Source organism: Bos taurus, chromosome 5 (genome assembly GCF_002263795.3).
Source record: "Bos taurus isolate L1 Dominette 01449 registration number 42190680 breed Hereford chromosome 5, ARS-UCD2.0, whole genome shotgun sequence".
NCBI lineage: Eukaryota > Metazoa > Chordata > Mammalia > Artiodactyla > Bovidae > Bos > Bos taurus.
The window spans coordinates 22693803-22710039 of NC_037332.1; the positions used below are offsets into that span (position 1 = coordinate 22693803).

Here is a 16237-nt window from a genome sequence, read left to right on the forward strand (position 1 = left end):
TCAATGTCAAATCCATTTCAAACACTTGGGTACCATCTTCCTCTCCCCATATCAACACAAAAATTTAACTTCTTTTAATATTTTGAGGTATACTATAGAATCTGTACAAATTTAACTCAATCACTTACATTCCTATAATTACAATTCTAATGTTCATATGACAGTGCTGAAACAGGGAAAGACATGGCCAATAAATAGTAAGTTCCATCACAGGAAATACAGAATGTTATATTTTACTGAGTTAAGTAAACTAAGAAATTTGTCATTTTTTAATTTTTTCAGAGAAGTCATTTTTAATAAATAATGTATTATGCATAAATAATCTAAATATCTTAAACTTAGTATCAATTAATTTATTTTTAAAAAGAAATTTAATAAATTTTAATTTTTATATGAATTTTAATAATATATTTACAGTAAATTTTTTATATTTAGAAAAATTTTTCAACATAGCAATCAAAGGAAAAGAATTATCCAATTATCCAGATACTAAAAATCATCAAAACTCTATATAATCAAGTGCTTTGCATTATCCAGCTTCACCACAACAAAAGAATAATGACGTGGCTCATCTTTGTTTAAAAGGCTAAAAAGTCAAACACTGTTTACCTGAGCTTCTCGAAGTTTTGCTGTAGTGCTTTGTTGAAGAGCTTGTTGTTCTTGATGCTGTTGCTTTGTTTTATCTAACTGATGCTGCAATTCTGTGGAATTGGTTACTTTTTCCTTCAACTTTAAAAAAAAAATGTAGACTGTCAATTAACAATTTAAGGGCATAATGCTATCATATAAACATCTGGTATTACTTCAAATCTCACAATTCTCAAGTCTGAATAGAAAATTAAATTATAACTTTAAAAGCAGTATCTCATTATAGAATTTTAACTTCAAAATTTAAGAAATTGTTCCTTAAGAATAGATTCTCATCCTGAAAAGAATAAAATTCCTTCTCCAGGTTGCCATTTAGTTTATTGTTATTTTCATATGCTAATATGATCAAGGAATTATATACAAATTTTTGTAACAATAATCTAAATAACAGTATCAGTATCTGTTTTACATTTTTTCATAATCATAACTGTCACTTATTGGGAAACAACAGCAAAATCTACACATTAATATTTGGGTCTAGAAGAAAATCTTGTGCTGCAGCTATAGATTTTAACTCTCAGTGTTTGTTCAATTCTAATAAAAGACACAGTTTAATGATACCTTTTACTTGAACCAAATAATAGTTACCATTTTTGGCAACCACAGATTAAAATTAGGATAGCATTCAATCTTATGCTTAATTTTTTTTTATTATTTTTTTTTTACTTTACAATATTGTATTGGTTTTGCCATACATCAACATGCATCCGCCACGGGTGTACACGTGTTCCCCATCCTGAACCCCGCTCCCACCTCCCTCCCCATACCATCCCTCTTAATTTTTAAAGGAGAAAATCCTTAAGTACAAACTCAGTTTATATGCACCAACTATGTGTCAATAATGCTATCAGCAGCTGTTCATTTTTCAGTTTCATTAGGAAACGGTCTTTCCTGGGTAGAAAGACTCCTCTTGAGCAGGCTGACAGGGTCACCCCAAGGATTTAACCTGCCTGAAGCTGAAGAGTAGCCTTCTTTGTACATTTTTGTTGAAAACTTTAGGGAATACAATCAAAACAAAAATGACTTAATGTAGTTAATAATAGGATGTTTTCACTGGAGATGTTTTAACTTTATCAAACTTAAAAAAATTTCAATTAAAGCTCATGACCATAAACAGATTAAACAAAACAACATTTAAGATCCCTGGTGGCTCAGAGGGTAAAGCATCTGCCTGCAAAGCAGGAGACCTGGGTTCGATCCCTGGGTCAGGAAGATCCCCTGGAGTGGCAGCCCACTCCAGTACTCTTGCCTGGAAAATCCCACAGACAGAGAAGCCTGGTAGACTACAGTCCATGGGATCGCAAAAAGTCAGACAGGACTGAGCGAATTCACTCACTTCAAATCTATCAATAAAGGTACTAACATAAACTCATCTGAAATGTGAGCTTACCTCTTCCTCTAAACGAGAAAGTTTGAGTTGTAGATCAGCCACTTGTTGTTCTTTATCCATCAACTTTTCACTTGAAAGCTGTCTCTGTTCCTTCAGCCTTCCATGAGCTTCTCCTAGTTGGCGCTCTGTCTCCAGAAGTTTGCTATGTAACTTCAGAAAAGGAAAAAGAGTACATATATATGTATAAACACGTTGATCATCATTATTACTACCACCTACTTTCCAAACTATGTTTTATTTTTCCACCAATAGAAATATATTAATTTTCATGATACTTTAGAGGAACCTAATCACATAAATTATGATGACTCACATAAAATTATAATCATATCACAAGTTTCAGGTTTTTACACTTTTAAAACCATATACACACACACAGTGAACCTAAGGCTCTTATTTAAAGATAACTCTTGCAATCACTTAAGGAGCTTCAAACAAACCTTAAAATTAAGACACTTAAGACACACTCAGACCTATTCCACTAGTATTTTAAAAATCCAACATGATTCTTGTTGCTTTTCCATAGTCATGAACCACCACAATCAACTTCTTACATTTGGGTACTGAATAGAGCACACGGTATTCTCAAGTCCTCAAACTGGCACACAATCTCTAAATAAAACAGAGGAATGAACATTTATTAAAATATTAGGTGATTTCATTAACTTTAAAATTGCCACCTAGCTAAAACTAAAGAAGAAACTTGTCTGAGGGATAAGAGCTGTCACTTTCTGGAATTCCTTATTTTCTCTAATTTTACCAGAAAGAACAGCTGGTTTCTCTTGTGGGATTGGTTGGTGGGGTAGGTCCAGTTTAAAAAAAAAAAAAAAAGGTTTGTATTAATTTTAGAAGAATTACCGCACAAATGCTAGGAGTGCAGGACAAGAAAGAGTAGCTGGAAGATAAGGAAGCAAGACATTTGGCAAGGCTTACACTGTAAGAGTACACCCCAATTTCATAACCCATCAAGTCAAATTTCAGCATGTGCCTCAGCAAAGCTGAAGATTAATAACAAGCATTCTATACAATTGTTTCCAATCAAACCTATTCATGTTATATCTGAAAATATTAAGAATCTATAGCCTTTATGTCAAATATACATTTATATGCTTTATACTTTCATATTTCTCCATAAAAAATTCATACCTGGCAAAGAAAAAATAAAGTTCTATCAGAAAAGTGGACACCCACTATTTTCCTATGCTATGAAACAACATGTGGCTGTCAAAACATATTCTATACTCAATAAAGAAAACTAAAGTTTCAGGTCCACCCAGGGATGCCAAAAAAAGAGAAAACTGAAGTGAATTTCTAAAGTAAAACATACATTCCATTCCTCTTTTAGTTATAAAACAGGAATCAGTAACAGTTAGTCATTTATATCCTTAGGCTGACATTTTCTTTTTCCTCTGCGTCTTCTTAAAATGCAGTGAATTAACACTGTAATAACTACCCAAACCCTCTCCTTCTCACTGCAATAAGTAGATCCAACCCCCTTAAGTGATCTCTTACGTGTGATCTCTCCCCTACGTTAAGTTTCTAACTTGCTGGGTAAGAATTTTCCATGTCATTATTAACACAGAGATAATAAGACTTCTCCCCTAAAATTTAGCTTTGGTACATTTGAGCTAAAGCCCAGAAATCTATGTTTCCCAACAAAAGAATTAGAGAATATTGAGTTTCAGGAAAGTTTAGGAGTCATTTGCCAAAAAGCAACACTTTAAAAATCAGCGGTTTTCAATCTCAACTACACAGTGCAATAACAGGGAAAACCAATACCCGGGCCTATGCCAGAGATTATCACTTAACTGAGCCAAGGGTGAGGCTCTGATAATTTCTTAAATTTCCCCAGGTGATTTTGATGTGCAGAGTGAAGCGCCAAATTAAAGATAACTGTTGCTCTCAAGTGAAGATTTACTAAAGTGGTAAAAAAAAAAAAAAAGAGATACTGTATATTATAATTAACTGTCATTCATTGCTTTACAATCTCTGATAGATCCTTGATCTTTAATAAAGAAATGAGTCACAAATCAAAGCTGCACAAGAGCGGAAGCAGGCCCAAATCCCTTAACCAATAATGCCTATATCATTTTAGAGTGAGTATGTTACAGAAAAGAAGAATAAGTTTAGAGTAAAAATAATACATGTTGGAATCATTAATAGAATGGTCTATCCTAAAGTTACATTTTATGTATATGTTCTCTAAGAAATTCAGTTTTGTAAACTCATATACATAATTCTTTACTCATTATGCTTGTAAAGTTTGTCAAGTGCCAGGCCTTATTCTAAAAGGTTCACAAATATTAACTAACTTAATCCTTATAATAATCCTGTGAAGACAATTCTAATTCTTATTCTTATTTGACAGATGAGCAAACTAAGGTACAATAAATAACTTGCCCAAGCTCACACAGTTTGTAGACCACAGAACTAGAACTCAGAGAGCCGGTTCTTAAACCCACACTCATAAACCACTATGCTATTTGAGATGGCATATTCGATTAAAGGTGAAGTTTGATATATGGGTGGGAAAGTGGGAGACACAAACTGCTGGGTGTCACACAGGCTTAGGGTATTTCTCAGTAACTGTTAATGAAAAGGAACCTTTAAAAACTGTATACAAATTTTTTTATATTAAAAAAGTGAACTTATTATGTCCAATCTTTTAATTATGTAACATTATCTGCACTATTGGCTATTTTAAAAGTGCTCAAGATACAAATATGGGGTTCTTTGTTTGTAAGTCCTTTGTTGACAACTGCCAGCTATCTATTTTTGTCAGCACTGAAAGGGGAGCTGAGGATGCAGAGAAGAGCAAAACAGAGCCAGTTCATCCCTACACTCTTTTAAGGACAGTGAAAGAAGGCTTAAAGTGAGGTTCATTCCTATTCTTCCAAAAAATATTTACTAAAAACTCTAAGTATAGAGATAGATGGAGTATAGAATAAAACAAATTTCTCAAATTAAGGAGCTTACTGTACAAAGGGAATGGTATATGATATGCAAGTAAACAAAAAGCTATACAATAAAAAAAAACTACACAATAAAAAGTATTATTAAGAAGCAGCTTGCTGAAATAAAGGGTCCAGAATAAATGGAAAACCTCTGAGCCACCAGGGAAGCCCTAAATGGAAAACAATCGATTTAAATAGAGAGGTCCTGTATGCATGCACGCTCAGTCTGACTCTTCGCGACCCCATGGACTGCAGTCTGCCAGGCTCCTCTCTCCATGGGATTTCCCAAGAAAGAATACTGGGGAGGGTTGCCATTGCCTTCTCTATGGGACGTTCCCAATCCGAGAATTGAACCTGCATTTTCTGCATCTCCTACATTGGCAGGTGGCTTCTTTACCACTGCACTACCTGAGAAACCTTTTAGAAAGGTCCAGAAAGGCTTTACTGAAGAAATAATGCTTAAGCAAGTCTTGTGAAAAGCTGAAATAAAGAACACTCTAAGAAAAAAACATGGGCAAAGGACCTAAGGCAGGAAAGCTCTCTGTTGAAGTGCTGGTGTGCTTGAGGAACTAAAAGGAGACCAGCATGGCTTCACTTGGTAGAAGATGAGCCTGAAGACACAACGTGGACCACACTATACTCATATGCTTACAGGACCAAGAAGACATCTGGATTCAAAATCTAACCAAAACCACTCGAGGTGGTTAAAAGAAATAAAGTTATACCCTTCATACTTTAAAACAATGTCTCTGGCTCCTGGGTGGAGAATGGACTATGGGCTTCCCTGGTAGCTCAGCTGGTAAAGAATCCACCTGAAATGCAGGAGACCCCAGTTAGATTCCTGAGTCAGGAAGATCTGCTGGAGAAGGGAACTCTAGTATTCTGGCCTGGAGAATTCCATGGACTGTATAGTCCATAGGGTCACAAACAGTTGGACATGACTGAGCAACTCACTTCCAGTTTTCACTTTTTCTGTATGGAGAATAGACAAAGAAGGTCCTCTGGAAGAAAGAAACTTATAAAAAGGCTAATACAGTAGACCAGGTGAACAATGGCAGCAGCTGAGATTAGGGTAGTAGCAGTATAGATGAAGAGAAGTAGACAGATTTGAGTCAGGCTTTGAACTTCCCTGGTGACTCAGATGGTAAAGCACCTGTCTACAATGAGGGAGACCTGGGTTCGATCCCTGGGTCAGAAAGATTCCCTGGAGAAGGAAATGGCAACCCACTCCAGTACTCTTGCCTAGAAAATCCCATGGATGGAGGTTGGTGCAGGGACTGTCCATGGGGTCGCAAAGAGTTGGGCATGACAGAGCAACTTCACTTTCACTTCTTCCTTTTGAAGGCAAGGACTTCCCTGGTGGCTCAGATGGTAAAGAATCCACCTGCAATGAGGGAGACCTGAGTTCGATCCCTGGGTTAGGAAGATCCCCTTAAGAAGGGAATGACTACCCACTCCAGTATTCTGCCCTGGAGAATTCCATGGATTGTATAGTCCATGGGGTCACAAAGAATTGGACATGACTGAGCAACTTTCACTTTCACTTTGAAGGCAGAATCCAGACAGCATACTGAAGGGAAGATAAATGGTATCACTTCAAGGTCTTCAGCATGACCTCTTTATTTTGTACAGAAATGTGACTAAACCAAATGGTTATGAATACAAAAATTCCTGTTGCCCCCTCCATTCACTGACAACCAAATGAAACTCAAATTCCTCAGCCTGCTATTCAAGACTCTACATAATACAGTCCTCAAAACAGTCCACTACTATTACATATACCATATCCTCAGAGCAAACGTCTGTCTGTCACTGGTTCTTATAATACACCCCTGCCTCTAGTCTGGGGCTTCCCAGGTGGTGCCAGTGGTAAAGAACTTGCCTGCCAATGCAGGAGATTTAAGAGATGTGGGTTCAATCCCTGGGTGGAAAAGATCCCCTGGAGGAGGACAGGGCAACCCACTCCAGTATTCTTGCCTGGAGAATCCCATGGACAGAGAGCCTGGCGGGCTATGGTCCATGGGGTCTCCCAGAGTCGGGCACAAATGGAGCAGCTGAGCACACACACCTCTAGTTTATTTTTCTTCCTGGAAGACCCTCCTGCCTTTAAACTGCTACTTGTCAAAACCTATCCAATATTCACAATTTCAAGCACCACCTCTTTCTCACAACAAGCTTTTCTTGATCATATTAACAGCTAAATAACTATACAATATGAAGTACTATAGGGGAAAGAAAGCAGGAGAAGAACTCTTCCTAATTCCCATTGTACATGGAACCATTTTAATTTTCACATTCACTGCAATAGGACAGTACTTGCCTTATACCTCAATGAGATTTACAAAATCATTTAAGGTAGGTCCTATTTCCTTTTCTGTCTTTGTATCTTCTAATAAACAAGGTATCGTATCTTTTAGAAACCATAAATGCCCAATCTGTATATTTGAACTGAAAGGCAAATATCTAACTCATATTTAATTTATTCATTGATATCGCCAAGCCTATGTTTCCTTCTATTATGAATGCCTGCATTTATTCATTCACTTACTTACTCATTAAACATCTGCTGATAAGCAATATGTCAGGTAGCTGGGATAAAAAATAAATAATACATGGTCTTTGCACCCAAAGAGTTTAGAGTCCAGTGAAGATACCTGTTATGATAATATGCTAGACTATGACAAGTAAAGTAATCAAGATATACAGATGCTTAAGCCATCTCTGCAGTGGGGTGGTGGTGAGAAGTGGCAATATGTAGAAAAAGATTTCTGAAAACATGACACGTGAAGTAGTATTTATCAAAGAGAAGAGAAACAGGAAGAGTATCTCAGGCTAAGAAGACAAGATTAATGCCACAGAAGTAAATATCACTGCCTTTTAAGTAAAAATAGTTGAAAATTTTCAAAAAAGTAGCTGAGGACTTTGCTACGGCTAAGTCACTTCAGTCATGTCCGACTCTGTGCGACGCCATAGACAGCAGCCCATCAGGCTACCCCGTCTCTGGGATTCTCCAGGCAAGAATACTGGAGTGGGTTGCCATTTCCTTCTCCAAATTTCCATTTGCCTACTAATTTTTACAGCTACCTATAAGAAATAATTAGAATACAAAATTCATAAATTAAGTTAATAGCAAAGTCAAAACTTCCATTAAACTTCATCTGATAGACATTATTTCTATAAAAAATAGTTAATAAAAGAATAGTTGTTAGAACTAATTTGCTTTCTTTTAAAATATCTAATTTTTATATTATTGGTTTAACAGTGAGTATATTTTGAAAATTAGTAACAAGAAAAAAAAGACAAAAATTTTTTAATTTTTAATTTTAAGATCAACAATATGAATTATTATAATAACATACCTGCTGAGTACCTACTATGTGACAGGTACCATCTTAAGCAATTTGTTTGTATTAGCCAATAAACAATGCATAACAATACTATATGATAGATACTATCATTTTAGGGGAAACTGAAATGAGATCTGACTCAATACAACAGGATGTAAAAATTGAGATAATTTTTTAAATGACAATTTTTAAGTGAACTATATTATGATCAAATAACTATCAAAACACAAAAAGAAACCATAGGAGGAAGTACAGTAAATAAAAGTAAGAGCTCTTACTTGATTGATTTCACTTTGCAGTTGTAACCCATGCTGATCCTTTTCTTCTCTCTGTTGTTGTAGCTGTTTAAACTCTGCCTTAAGATGCTGGTACTTGGTCTCCACTTCTGATAATTCTTCTTTGAGCTTCTGAGTAGCTTCTCCCTTTTCACCTAGTTCTGCCTGTATTCTCTGCAGTGAGGTTTCAGATGCAGATAACCTTGACTGAAGCTGTTGACAATCCAGGTCTTTTTGATGAAGGCTTGCTTGTATACTCTTTTTACTCATACATTCTTCATTATGTTTCTCTTCTAACTGAGTATAGTCCAGTTCTTTCTTCTGTAACTTTTCAGTCAAGTTCTGAAATATCAATTTAACAATTTTTTTCCTTTCCTAATATTTTTAATTGTTCCAATTATTCAAACAATCTTTAGAGCAATATCATTCTCTACTAAACATTTTAGTCAATAGTATAATATTAAAACAGTGAAAATATTTTAAACAAGAAGAATTAAATTGTTATATACTAACTTATGGTCTTATTACTGGTCCACTTCACTAAGCTCTACTAATATTAATTTAAGGTTTACCAACAAAATTTTGACACAAAATGAAAACACTAAAATCTACTAACTAGATTCTTTAGGGTATGTAACATATTTATAATATCCCATTTGAGTTAAAAATTAAATCTATCCCTCTGCTATTAAAAATTATTTTAAATAACAGTATGGCAATTCTGATTTTTGGCTTTGCAATTTCATAGCTGGTAAGAGCTTTAGCATAACAAGACCATTTACTGCTCTAGTCTTCTTAATTGTACTGATCCCTCATTTTTTCTCTTCTTGATGAACACCATTCTCAAGATGCACAAGTTTAAGACTTATTCAAATTTCTTTCCAGGTGTGTAAAACAATGATCTAAAAAACATCACTTACCTACCTTATATTTTGTTATTTTACTCAATACTATCAAGTACAAAATACACAGTCAATCAAAGATCTGGGTCAGTCAGCCTAATCAAATGTCAAAGCCTAGTCAAAGTGGAGTTTTTAGAATTAATATTGAGTATTTTTAAGATATTTATTTACACATGAGGCATGGATCAGAATTCTGACTCAATTCTATAAGACAGACAGCCAGGGTAAGAAGCCACTATAAACGCCTGATAAGTCAGAGTCATTTGTGAACACTTATTATACTCACTTTTTATATGCAGTGTGCTAGAAAGGGATAATACAGAAATAGTAGAGGACAGGCAGAGCCTCTGGCCTTTAAAAACGCACATTTAAAAAAACATTTTCTAAGAAAGTTGAAACATGACGCACAAGCAAACAGATTAGTTACAAAAGCTGCATTAAATTTCTTGAGTGCACAATTTTTAAAAAAAAATCAAGAGAGCAAAGTCAGGACAGTCACCTGAAAACAAAGTCTGAACTTGGTGACAAAAGGAGTTAAGTAATAAGTATTCATAACTCATGTACAAAAAGACAAAAAGGAACAGACAAAGAAGTTGCACAAGGGGACACAGCAATGCTTTTACGTCAAGAGGAGCAGTAAGCTTAGGCACCAGAGTGAGGAAGACAGCAGTCATGGTTCTTGAACACTTGTCTACGAAAAAGTTCATTATCTAAATTATCAAATAGAAATACAGTATAGAAAACAGTGTCAGAAAGGTGATGAAAGTATATATAAGAAAAATAAGATGGGAGATAAAGTAAAAAGAGCACCCAGAGGTTATGGCAAAATTAGCAAAGAGATGTGTCTTGACCAACCAATAGAAACAAACAAACGAAAGAGTAAAACAAAAAGACTAGCAAAAGAATAATAATTTTGAATCAAACTGCTGGTTAGGAAAATTCTCTTTTTATAAGCATCTGTCTTACTCATTAGTAACTCCACATCTTTCTTAATTTTACACATTTTCTTTTAAGAAAATAATATTTATTTTCAAATCCATAAGCTAAATTAAGCCTATTCGTTGATCATTATGAACGTCTTACACTGTTTTAAAGAAAATTCTAAGTTACTAAATTTTATGAAAGTAACCATGCTCACAAATAATAAGAACTTAGAGAAGATATAACTGTAACACATGCTACAAAAATTAAGGTAAGTAATGAGGTAGTGAGTCTTCTTCCTCATAGTCTTACTTAAAAAGTGATCAAGTAATCCTACCAGTTCTATACATAAATGACCCCTCAGACAGTTTCATTTTTTAAGAAGCAAAAATACTTAATCATTGTCTGTTTAAAATTCACTTATCCTAAAAAAGTAATCTTTTTGTTTAACTGCACAAAAAGATAATTAAACCTTATTTAAAAGAACCTAAACCAATGTCCTTTAAAAAGAACCCAATCCGCTCACATTATATATTTTTATATATAAATTAAAAAGAGCACCCAGAGGTTATGGACGTGAGAGTTGGACTATAAAGAAAGCTGAGCGCCAAAGAATTGATGCTTTTGAACTCTGGTGTTGGGTAAGACTCTAGAGAGTCCCTTGGACTGCAAGGAGATCCAAACAGTCCATCCTAAAGGAGATCAGTCCTGGGTGTTTAATGGAAGGACTGTTGTTGAAGCTGAAACTCCAATACTTTGACCACCTGATGCAAAGAGCTGACTCATTTGATGCTGGGAAAGATTGAGGGCAGGAGGAGAAGGGGACGGCAGAGGATGAGATGGTTGGATGGCATCACCAACTCAATGAACATGGGTTTGGGTGGACTCCGGGAGTTGGCGATGGACAGGGAGGCCTGGCGTGCTGCGGTTCATAGGGTTGCAGAGTCGGACACGACTGAGAGACTGAACTGAACTGAGAGGTTATGGTACATTACATAACTATATTTAGTATCACAAACTTTTCATTCTTACTATGGCCTTCTCATAGAATCTGAGGCAGAGTCTAGTGAATACAAGACTTTTTGAAGATTGAGTTTTGTAAGTATAGCAGAATCCCATTAAAGAAAATATAACTGCACATTCCATATTAACCTTATAACAAAAGATGACATAGACATTATCATCCCTATTCTGTGGATGAAGAAGTTAACATTAAAAGAATCTGATATGACTTGGCCAGGTGGCAGAGTCACATGTTATGATTTAAGTCAAATATTTTTCACAACAAAATTCAGACACACAGTGAATCAATTCATGCTCCCCTATTGCCAACATCCGCTGGATCATGGAAAAAGCAAGAGAGTTCCAGAAGAACATCTATTTCTGCTTTATTGACTATGTCAAAGCCTTTGACTGTGTGGATCACAATAAACTGTGGAAAATTCTGAAAGAGATGGGAATACCAGACCACCTGACCTGCCTCTTGAGAAATCTGTATGCAGGTCAGGAAGCAACAGTTAAAACTGGACATGGAACAACAGACTGGTTCCAAATAGGAAAAGGAGTACGTCGAGGCTGTATATTGTCACCCCGCTTACTTAACTTCTATGCAGAGTAAATCATGAGAAACGCTGGGCTGGAAGAAGCACAAGCTGGAATTAAGATTGCCGGGAGAAATATCAATAACCTCAGATATGCAGATGACACCACCCTTATGGCAGAAAGTGAAGAGGAACTCAAAAGCCTCTTGATGAAAGTGAAAGAGGAGAGGGAAAAAGTTGGCTTAAAGCTCAACATTCAGAAAACGAAGATCATGACATCTGGTCCCATCACCTCAAGGGAAATAGATGGGGAAACAGTGGAAACAGTGTCAGACTTTATTTTTTGGGGCTCCAAAATCACTGCAGATGGTGACTGCAGCCATGAAATTAAAAGACGCTTACTCCTTGGAAGGAAAGTTATGACCAACCTAGATAGCATATTCAAAAGCAGAGACATTACTTTGCCAACAAACGTCCGTCTAGTCAAGGCTATGGTTTTTCCAGTGGTCATGTACGGATGTGAGAGTTGGACTGTGAAGAAGGCTGAGTGCCGAAGAATTGATGCTTTTGAACTGTGGCATTGGAGAAGGCTCTTGAGAGCCCCTTGGACTGCAAGGAGATCCAACCGGTCCATTCTGAAGGAGATCAGCCCTGGGATTTCTTTGGAAGGAATGATGCTAAAGCTGAAACTCCAGTACTTTGGCCACCTCATGCGAAGAGTTGACTCGTTGGAAAAGACTCTGATGCTGGGAGGGATTGGGGGCAGGAGGAGAAGGGGACGACAGAGGATGAGATGGCTGGATGGCATCACCGACTCGATGGACGTGAGTCTGAGTGAACTCCGGGAGTTGGTGATGGACAGGGAGGCCTGGCGTGCTGTGATTCATGGGGTCGCAAAGAGTCGGACATGACTGAACGACTGAACTGAACTGAACTGAACTAAACATATACTATTCAGGTTTAAATTATAAAACAAATGTTAAGCTTAACTCATAATTATTTGAGTAAGCAAAATTCTTTCCTTCTGAATGTCCAGTTCTCTTTTCACTTCCTCATCAACTGCTCTTTCAACATGTTTTCTTGCGGGGCAATTTCCCTATATTAGGCTGAGTTATTCACTTGTTCAGCTTCCCTGGTGGCTCAGCAGTAAGGAATCCACCTGCAATACAGGAGATGCAAGTTCAATCCCTGGGTTGAGAAGATCCCTTGGAGAAGGAGGAATTAACAACCCATTCCAGCATTCTTGCCTGTAAAATCCCAGGGACAGAGGAGCCTGGCAGTCTGCATTTTTGGGGGTCACAAAAGAGTCAGACATGACTGAGCAACTAAACAATAACAATTCACATGCTTCTAGCCCAAGGAACAAGAAGAAATATAAAAAGAATGGCATTTTTAACTGCTTGATACCTTACAAAGTGGTTTCAAGGATCTCATTTGTTCCTCAAAACAGCTTTGTGAGAAAGTACAAACTGATCTACCTGTAGCTCTCCAACATCTTGTATCTTGTGCTTTTACATGTCCCCATACCTTCAGTATATATAGCTCTCAAAATGAAATACCATTAACCCTCTGTCATGTGATATACTCCTAAGCATTCTTAAAGACTAAGCTAAAAAGTTATTTATATCTTCACCAGTCTTTCCTGATTTACTAGGCAATAAGTTAGGAAAACATCCACCTTGGTCTTGACTCAACTCTGCATCACAGAATTTACAAGATAAATAAAAACAGTAACAACAAATATTCACTGAGGTGCTTACTGAAAGCCAGGCAGTGATCTAAGGACTTTAACAAAGATTAAGGTTTTTTTTCAGTGCTCCTATCACCCTAAGAGGCAAATAAGTATAATAGTACTTCTTAGCAAAAGAGGAATGGGACACTGGGGGCTGTGTGTCACAGCCAGTCAGAGGCATGCCTTTGACCACTGCATTATACTGTCCGTATCAATATACCACTTGGCAATACAGTGGTAATACACAGCAATACAACCACGTGCCATAACTGGCTTCTGCTTTGGCCTATGAGCACCTTAAATCTGAGACTACCAGAAAGCGGAGAAGGAGAGCAACGAAGGATAGAAAGTGGGTGAGAGGTAAGACCCCAAATATAACTCAGTCTCTGACACTGACCTCTATTAATCATATTAGTAGCTTTAAATAAGCTACTAATTTTGTTCAGAATTTATCTGGAAACAGTTAAACTGAGCTGCAGAATTTTGTTTAAATGTCAGAATACGATTCTTACTAGAAACCAAAAAGGAAATGTCTTCAAGACTTATGTCTTATTTTTTAAGTTTTCAAAGCCAGTAATTTAAAAACAAAGGTTTAATGCTGAAAATCTTGACATTAACTCAAAAGCAACTATTTTTCAATTCATTACATTTTATAATGTCATCTATCCACTTTGATGTTGCCTATGACCCACAAAATATATCCAAGGCATTTCATTAATAGCCTTCAAGAGACCAGGCACAAGATTCCAAATTCGTAACACTTAGATATTACCCCTGTCAACAATTATGGTTTGCCAAAGACAAGGATGAGGAGAGGTCGGGGAGACAATTAGCAAGGACAATAGGAAAAAAAAAAAAGCAGATGCACTTCTGAACTTGCTGGTGAAAAAATTCTAAACAGGAAAACACTTTAAAAAGAAAAAAATTGTGAAATCTCACTTATGTAAAGATGAGGAACAGTAATAGAAAATTCTTATTCCCTAATCAAAACTATTCCCATTTAATCACACTAAACCATCTTGATTCCATATATTATTCATAAGACACAGTACTTCCTTTAATACTGTGTGTGTATGTATGTATTTGTGAATATATATATATACACACACACACACAATCTGTGCTTCATTATCCTTTACTAACAGCTTAATGCTTCAGAAATACAAAATAAATTACACTGATCATAGACATGTATTGTGTGCACAACTCTGGTCAGTTTCCAAGAGGTAGAAGGTCAACTCTGATCTCAAAGAAATTAAAATCAAACTGAGAGACAAAGATAAAATTAAAGTCTACGTGGATATTTTCTACACATAGACAGGAGGGAAAAAGGAAGTAGGGAAGGAGAGGGCAGGATGGATAGAGAGAGTAGCATGGAAACATATACACTGCCATATGTAAAACAGATAGTCAATGGGAATTTGCTGTGTGGCACAGGGAGCTCAATCCAGTGCTCTGAGACAACCTAGAGGGGTGGATGGTGACGGAGATGGGAGGGACGTTCAAGAGGGAGGGGACATACATATACCTGTGGCTGACTCATGTTGACGTACGGCAGAAACCAGCACAACGTTATAAAGCAATTATCCTCCAATAAAAAACATCTATTTTTAAAAAGGGGGAGGCAATGAGGCTTTTATAAGCCATAAAAAAGATTAAATTTTAAAAATCAGTCAGCACCAAGAGGTGATGGAGAAATGGACAATGGCAGACTTGTATGGTTACTTTGGAAAATAGTTTGGGATAGCCTAGTAAATTTGAGCACATATATAGCTCATAACCCAGCAATTTCACATGAGGGTATAAAGCAGAAATTCTTACACAAATGCATGAGATTTTTATGTGAATGTTTGTACCTGCAGTACTTGAAATAGCAAGAAAAAAGAAAAAACTGTGTGAATAAATAGGAAGTACATATGCGTCACTTCTGCTGCATACCAAATAATATAGTTGTCAACATAGCTAGTTGCTTTTTTCTATGAAACACCATTTTTAATGTAAAGAATGACCAACAAACTATGGGAAGGATAGAACTGACAGTATTGGCTGCCAATGATAAAATTCAAGCTTTCAAAGGAAGGTTAGAATTTTAGAAAACTTGCACCCATCACCATGAGCTTGACACTTCTTATACTTAAAGCATACTCTGAGATTGATGGTGATATTGACAAATGTGATTTGTTTTATGTTATACAATGAAATGGGCTTCCCTGGTGGCTCAGTTGGTAAAGAATCCGCCTGCAAGCAAGAGACCACCTGCAACACAAGAGACATACGTTTGATTTCTGGGCCAGGAAGATTCCCTAGAGAAGGAAATGGCTACCCAATCGAGTATTCCTGCCTGGGAAATCCCATGGACAGAAGAGCTTACAGGGGCTACAGTCCATGGGGCTCTAAGAGTTGGACATGACTAAGCAACTAAACCACCCATACAATGAAATGTGTTACTATTTGGAAAAAGTTTGCATAATTCAGTGAACCAATATTTTCCACATCACTAATGCATATTACAAAATCATGCCCAGGA

The 16237-nt window shown here is 36.4% G+C and overlaps 1 protein-coding gene across 3 annotated transcripts in view; it reads right to left on the minus strand.

Annotated features, from left to right (window-relative positions):
• The window catches only part of EEA1 (early endosome antigen 1), a 130510-nt gene that overhangs the window by 46630 nt on the left and 67643 nt on the right, over window positions 1-16237 (minus strand). For all 3 annotated transcript variants that reach the window (XM_002687214.7, XM_005206125.5, XM_059886839.1), the window contains 3 exons: window positions 8618-8956; window positions 2039-2188; window positions 610-729 (listed from right to left, as the gene is read on the minus strand). In XM_002687214.7, coding sequence (XP_002687260.2) covers window positions 610-729; window positions 2039-2188; window positions 8618-8956 — 609 coding nt within the window. The remainder of the gene's footprint in view (window positions 1-609; window positions 730-2038; window positions 2189-8617; window positions 8957-16237) is intronic.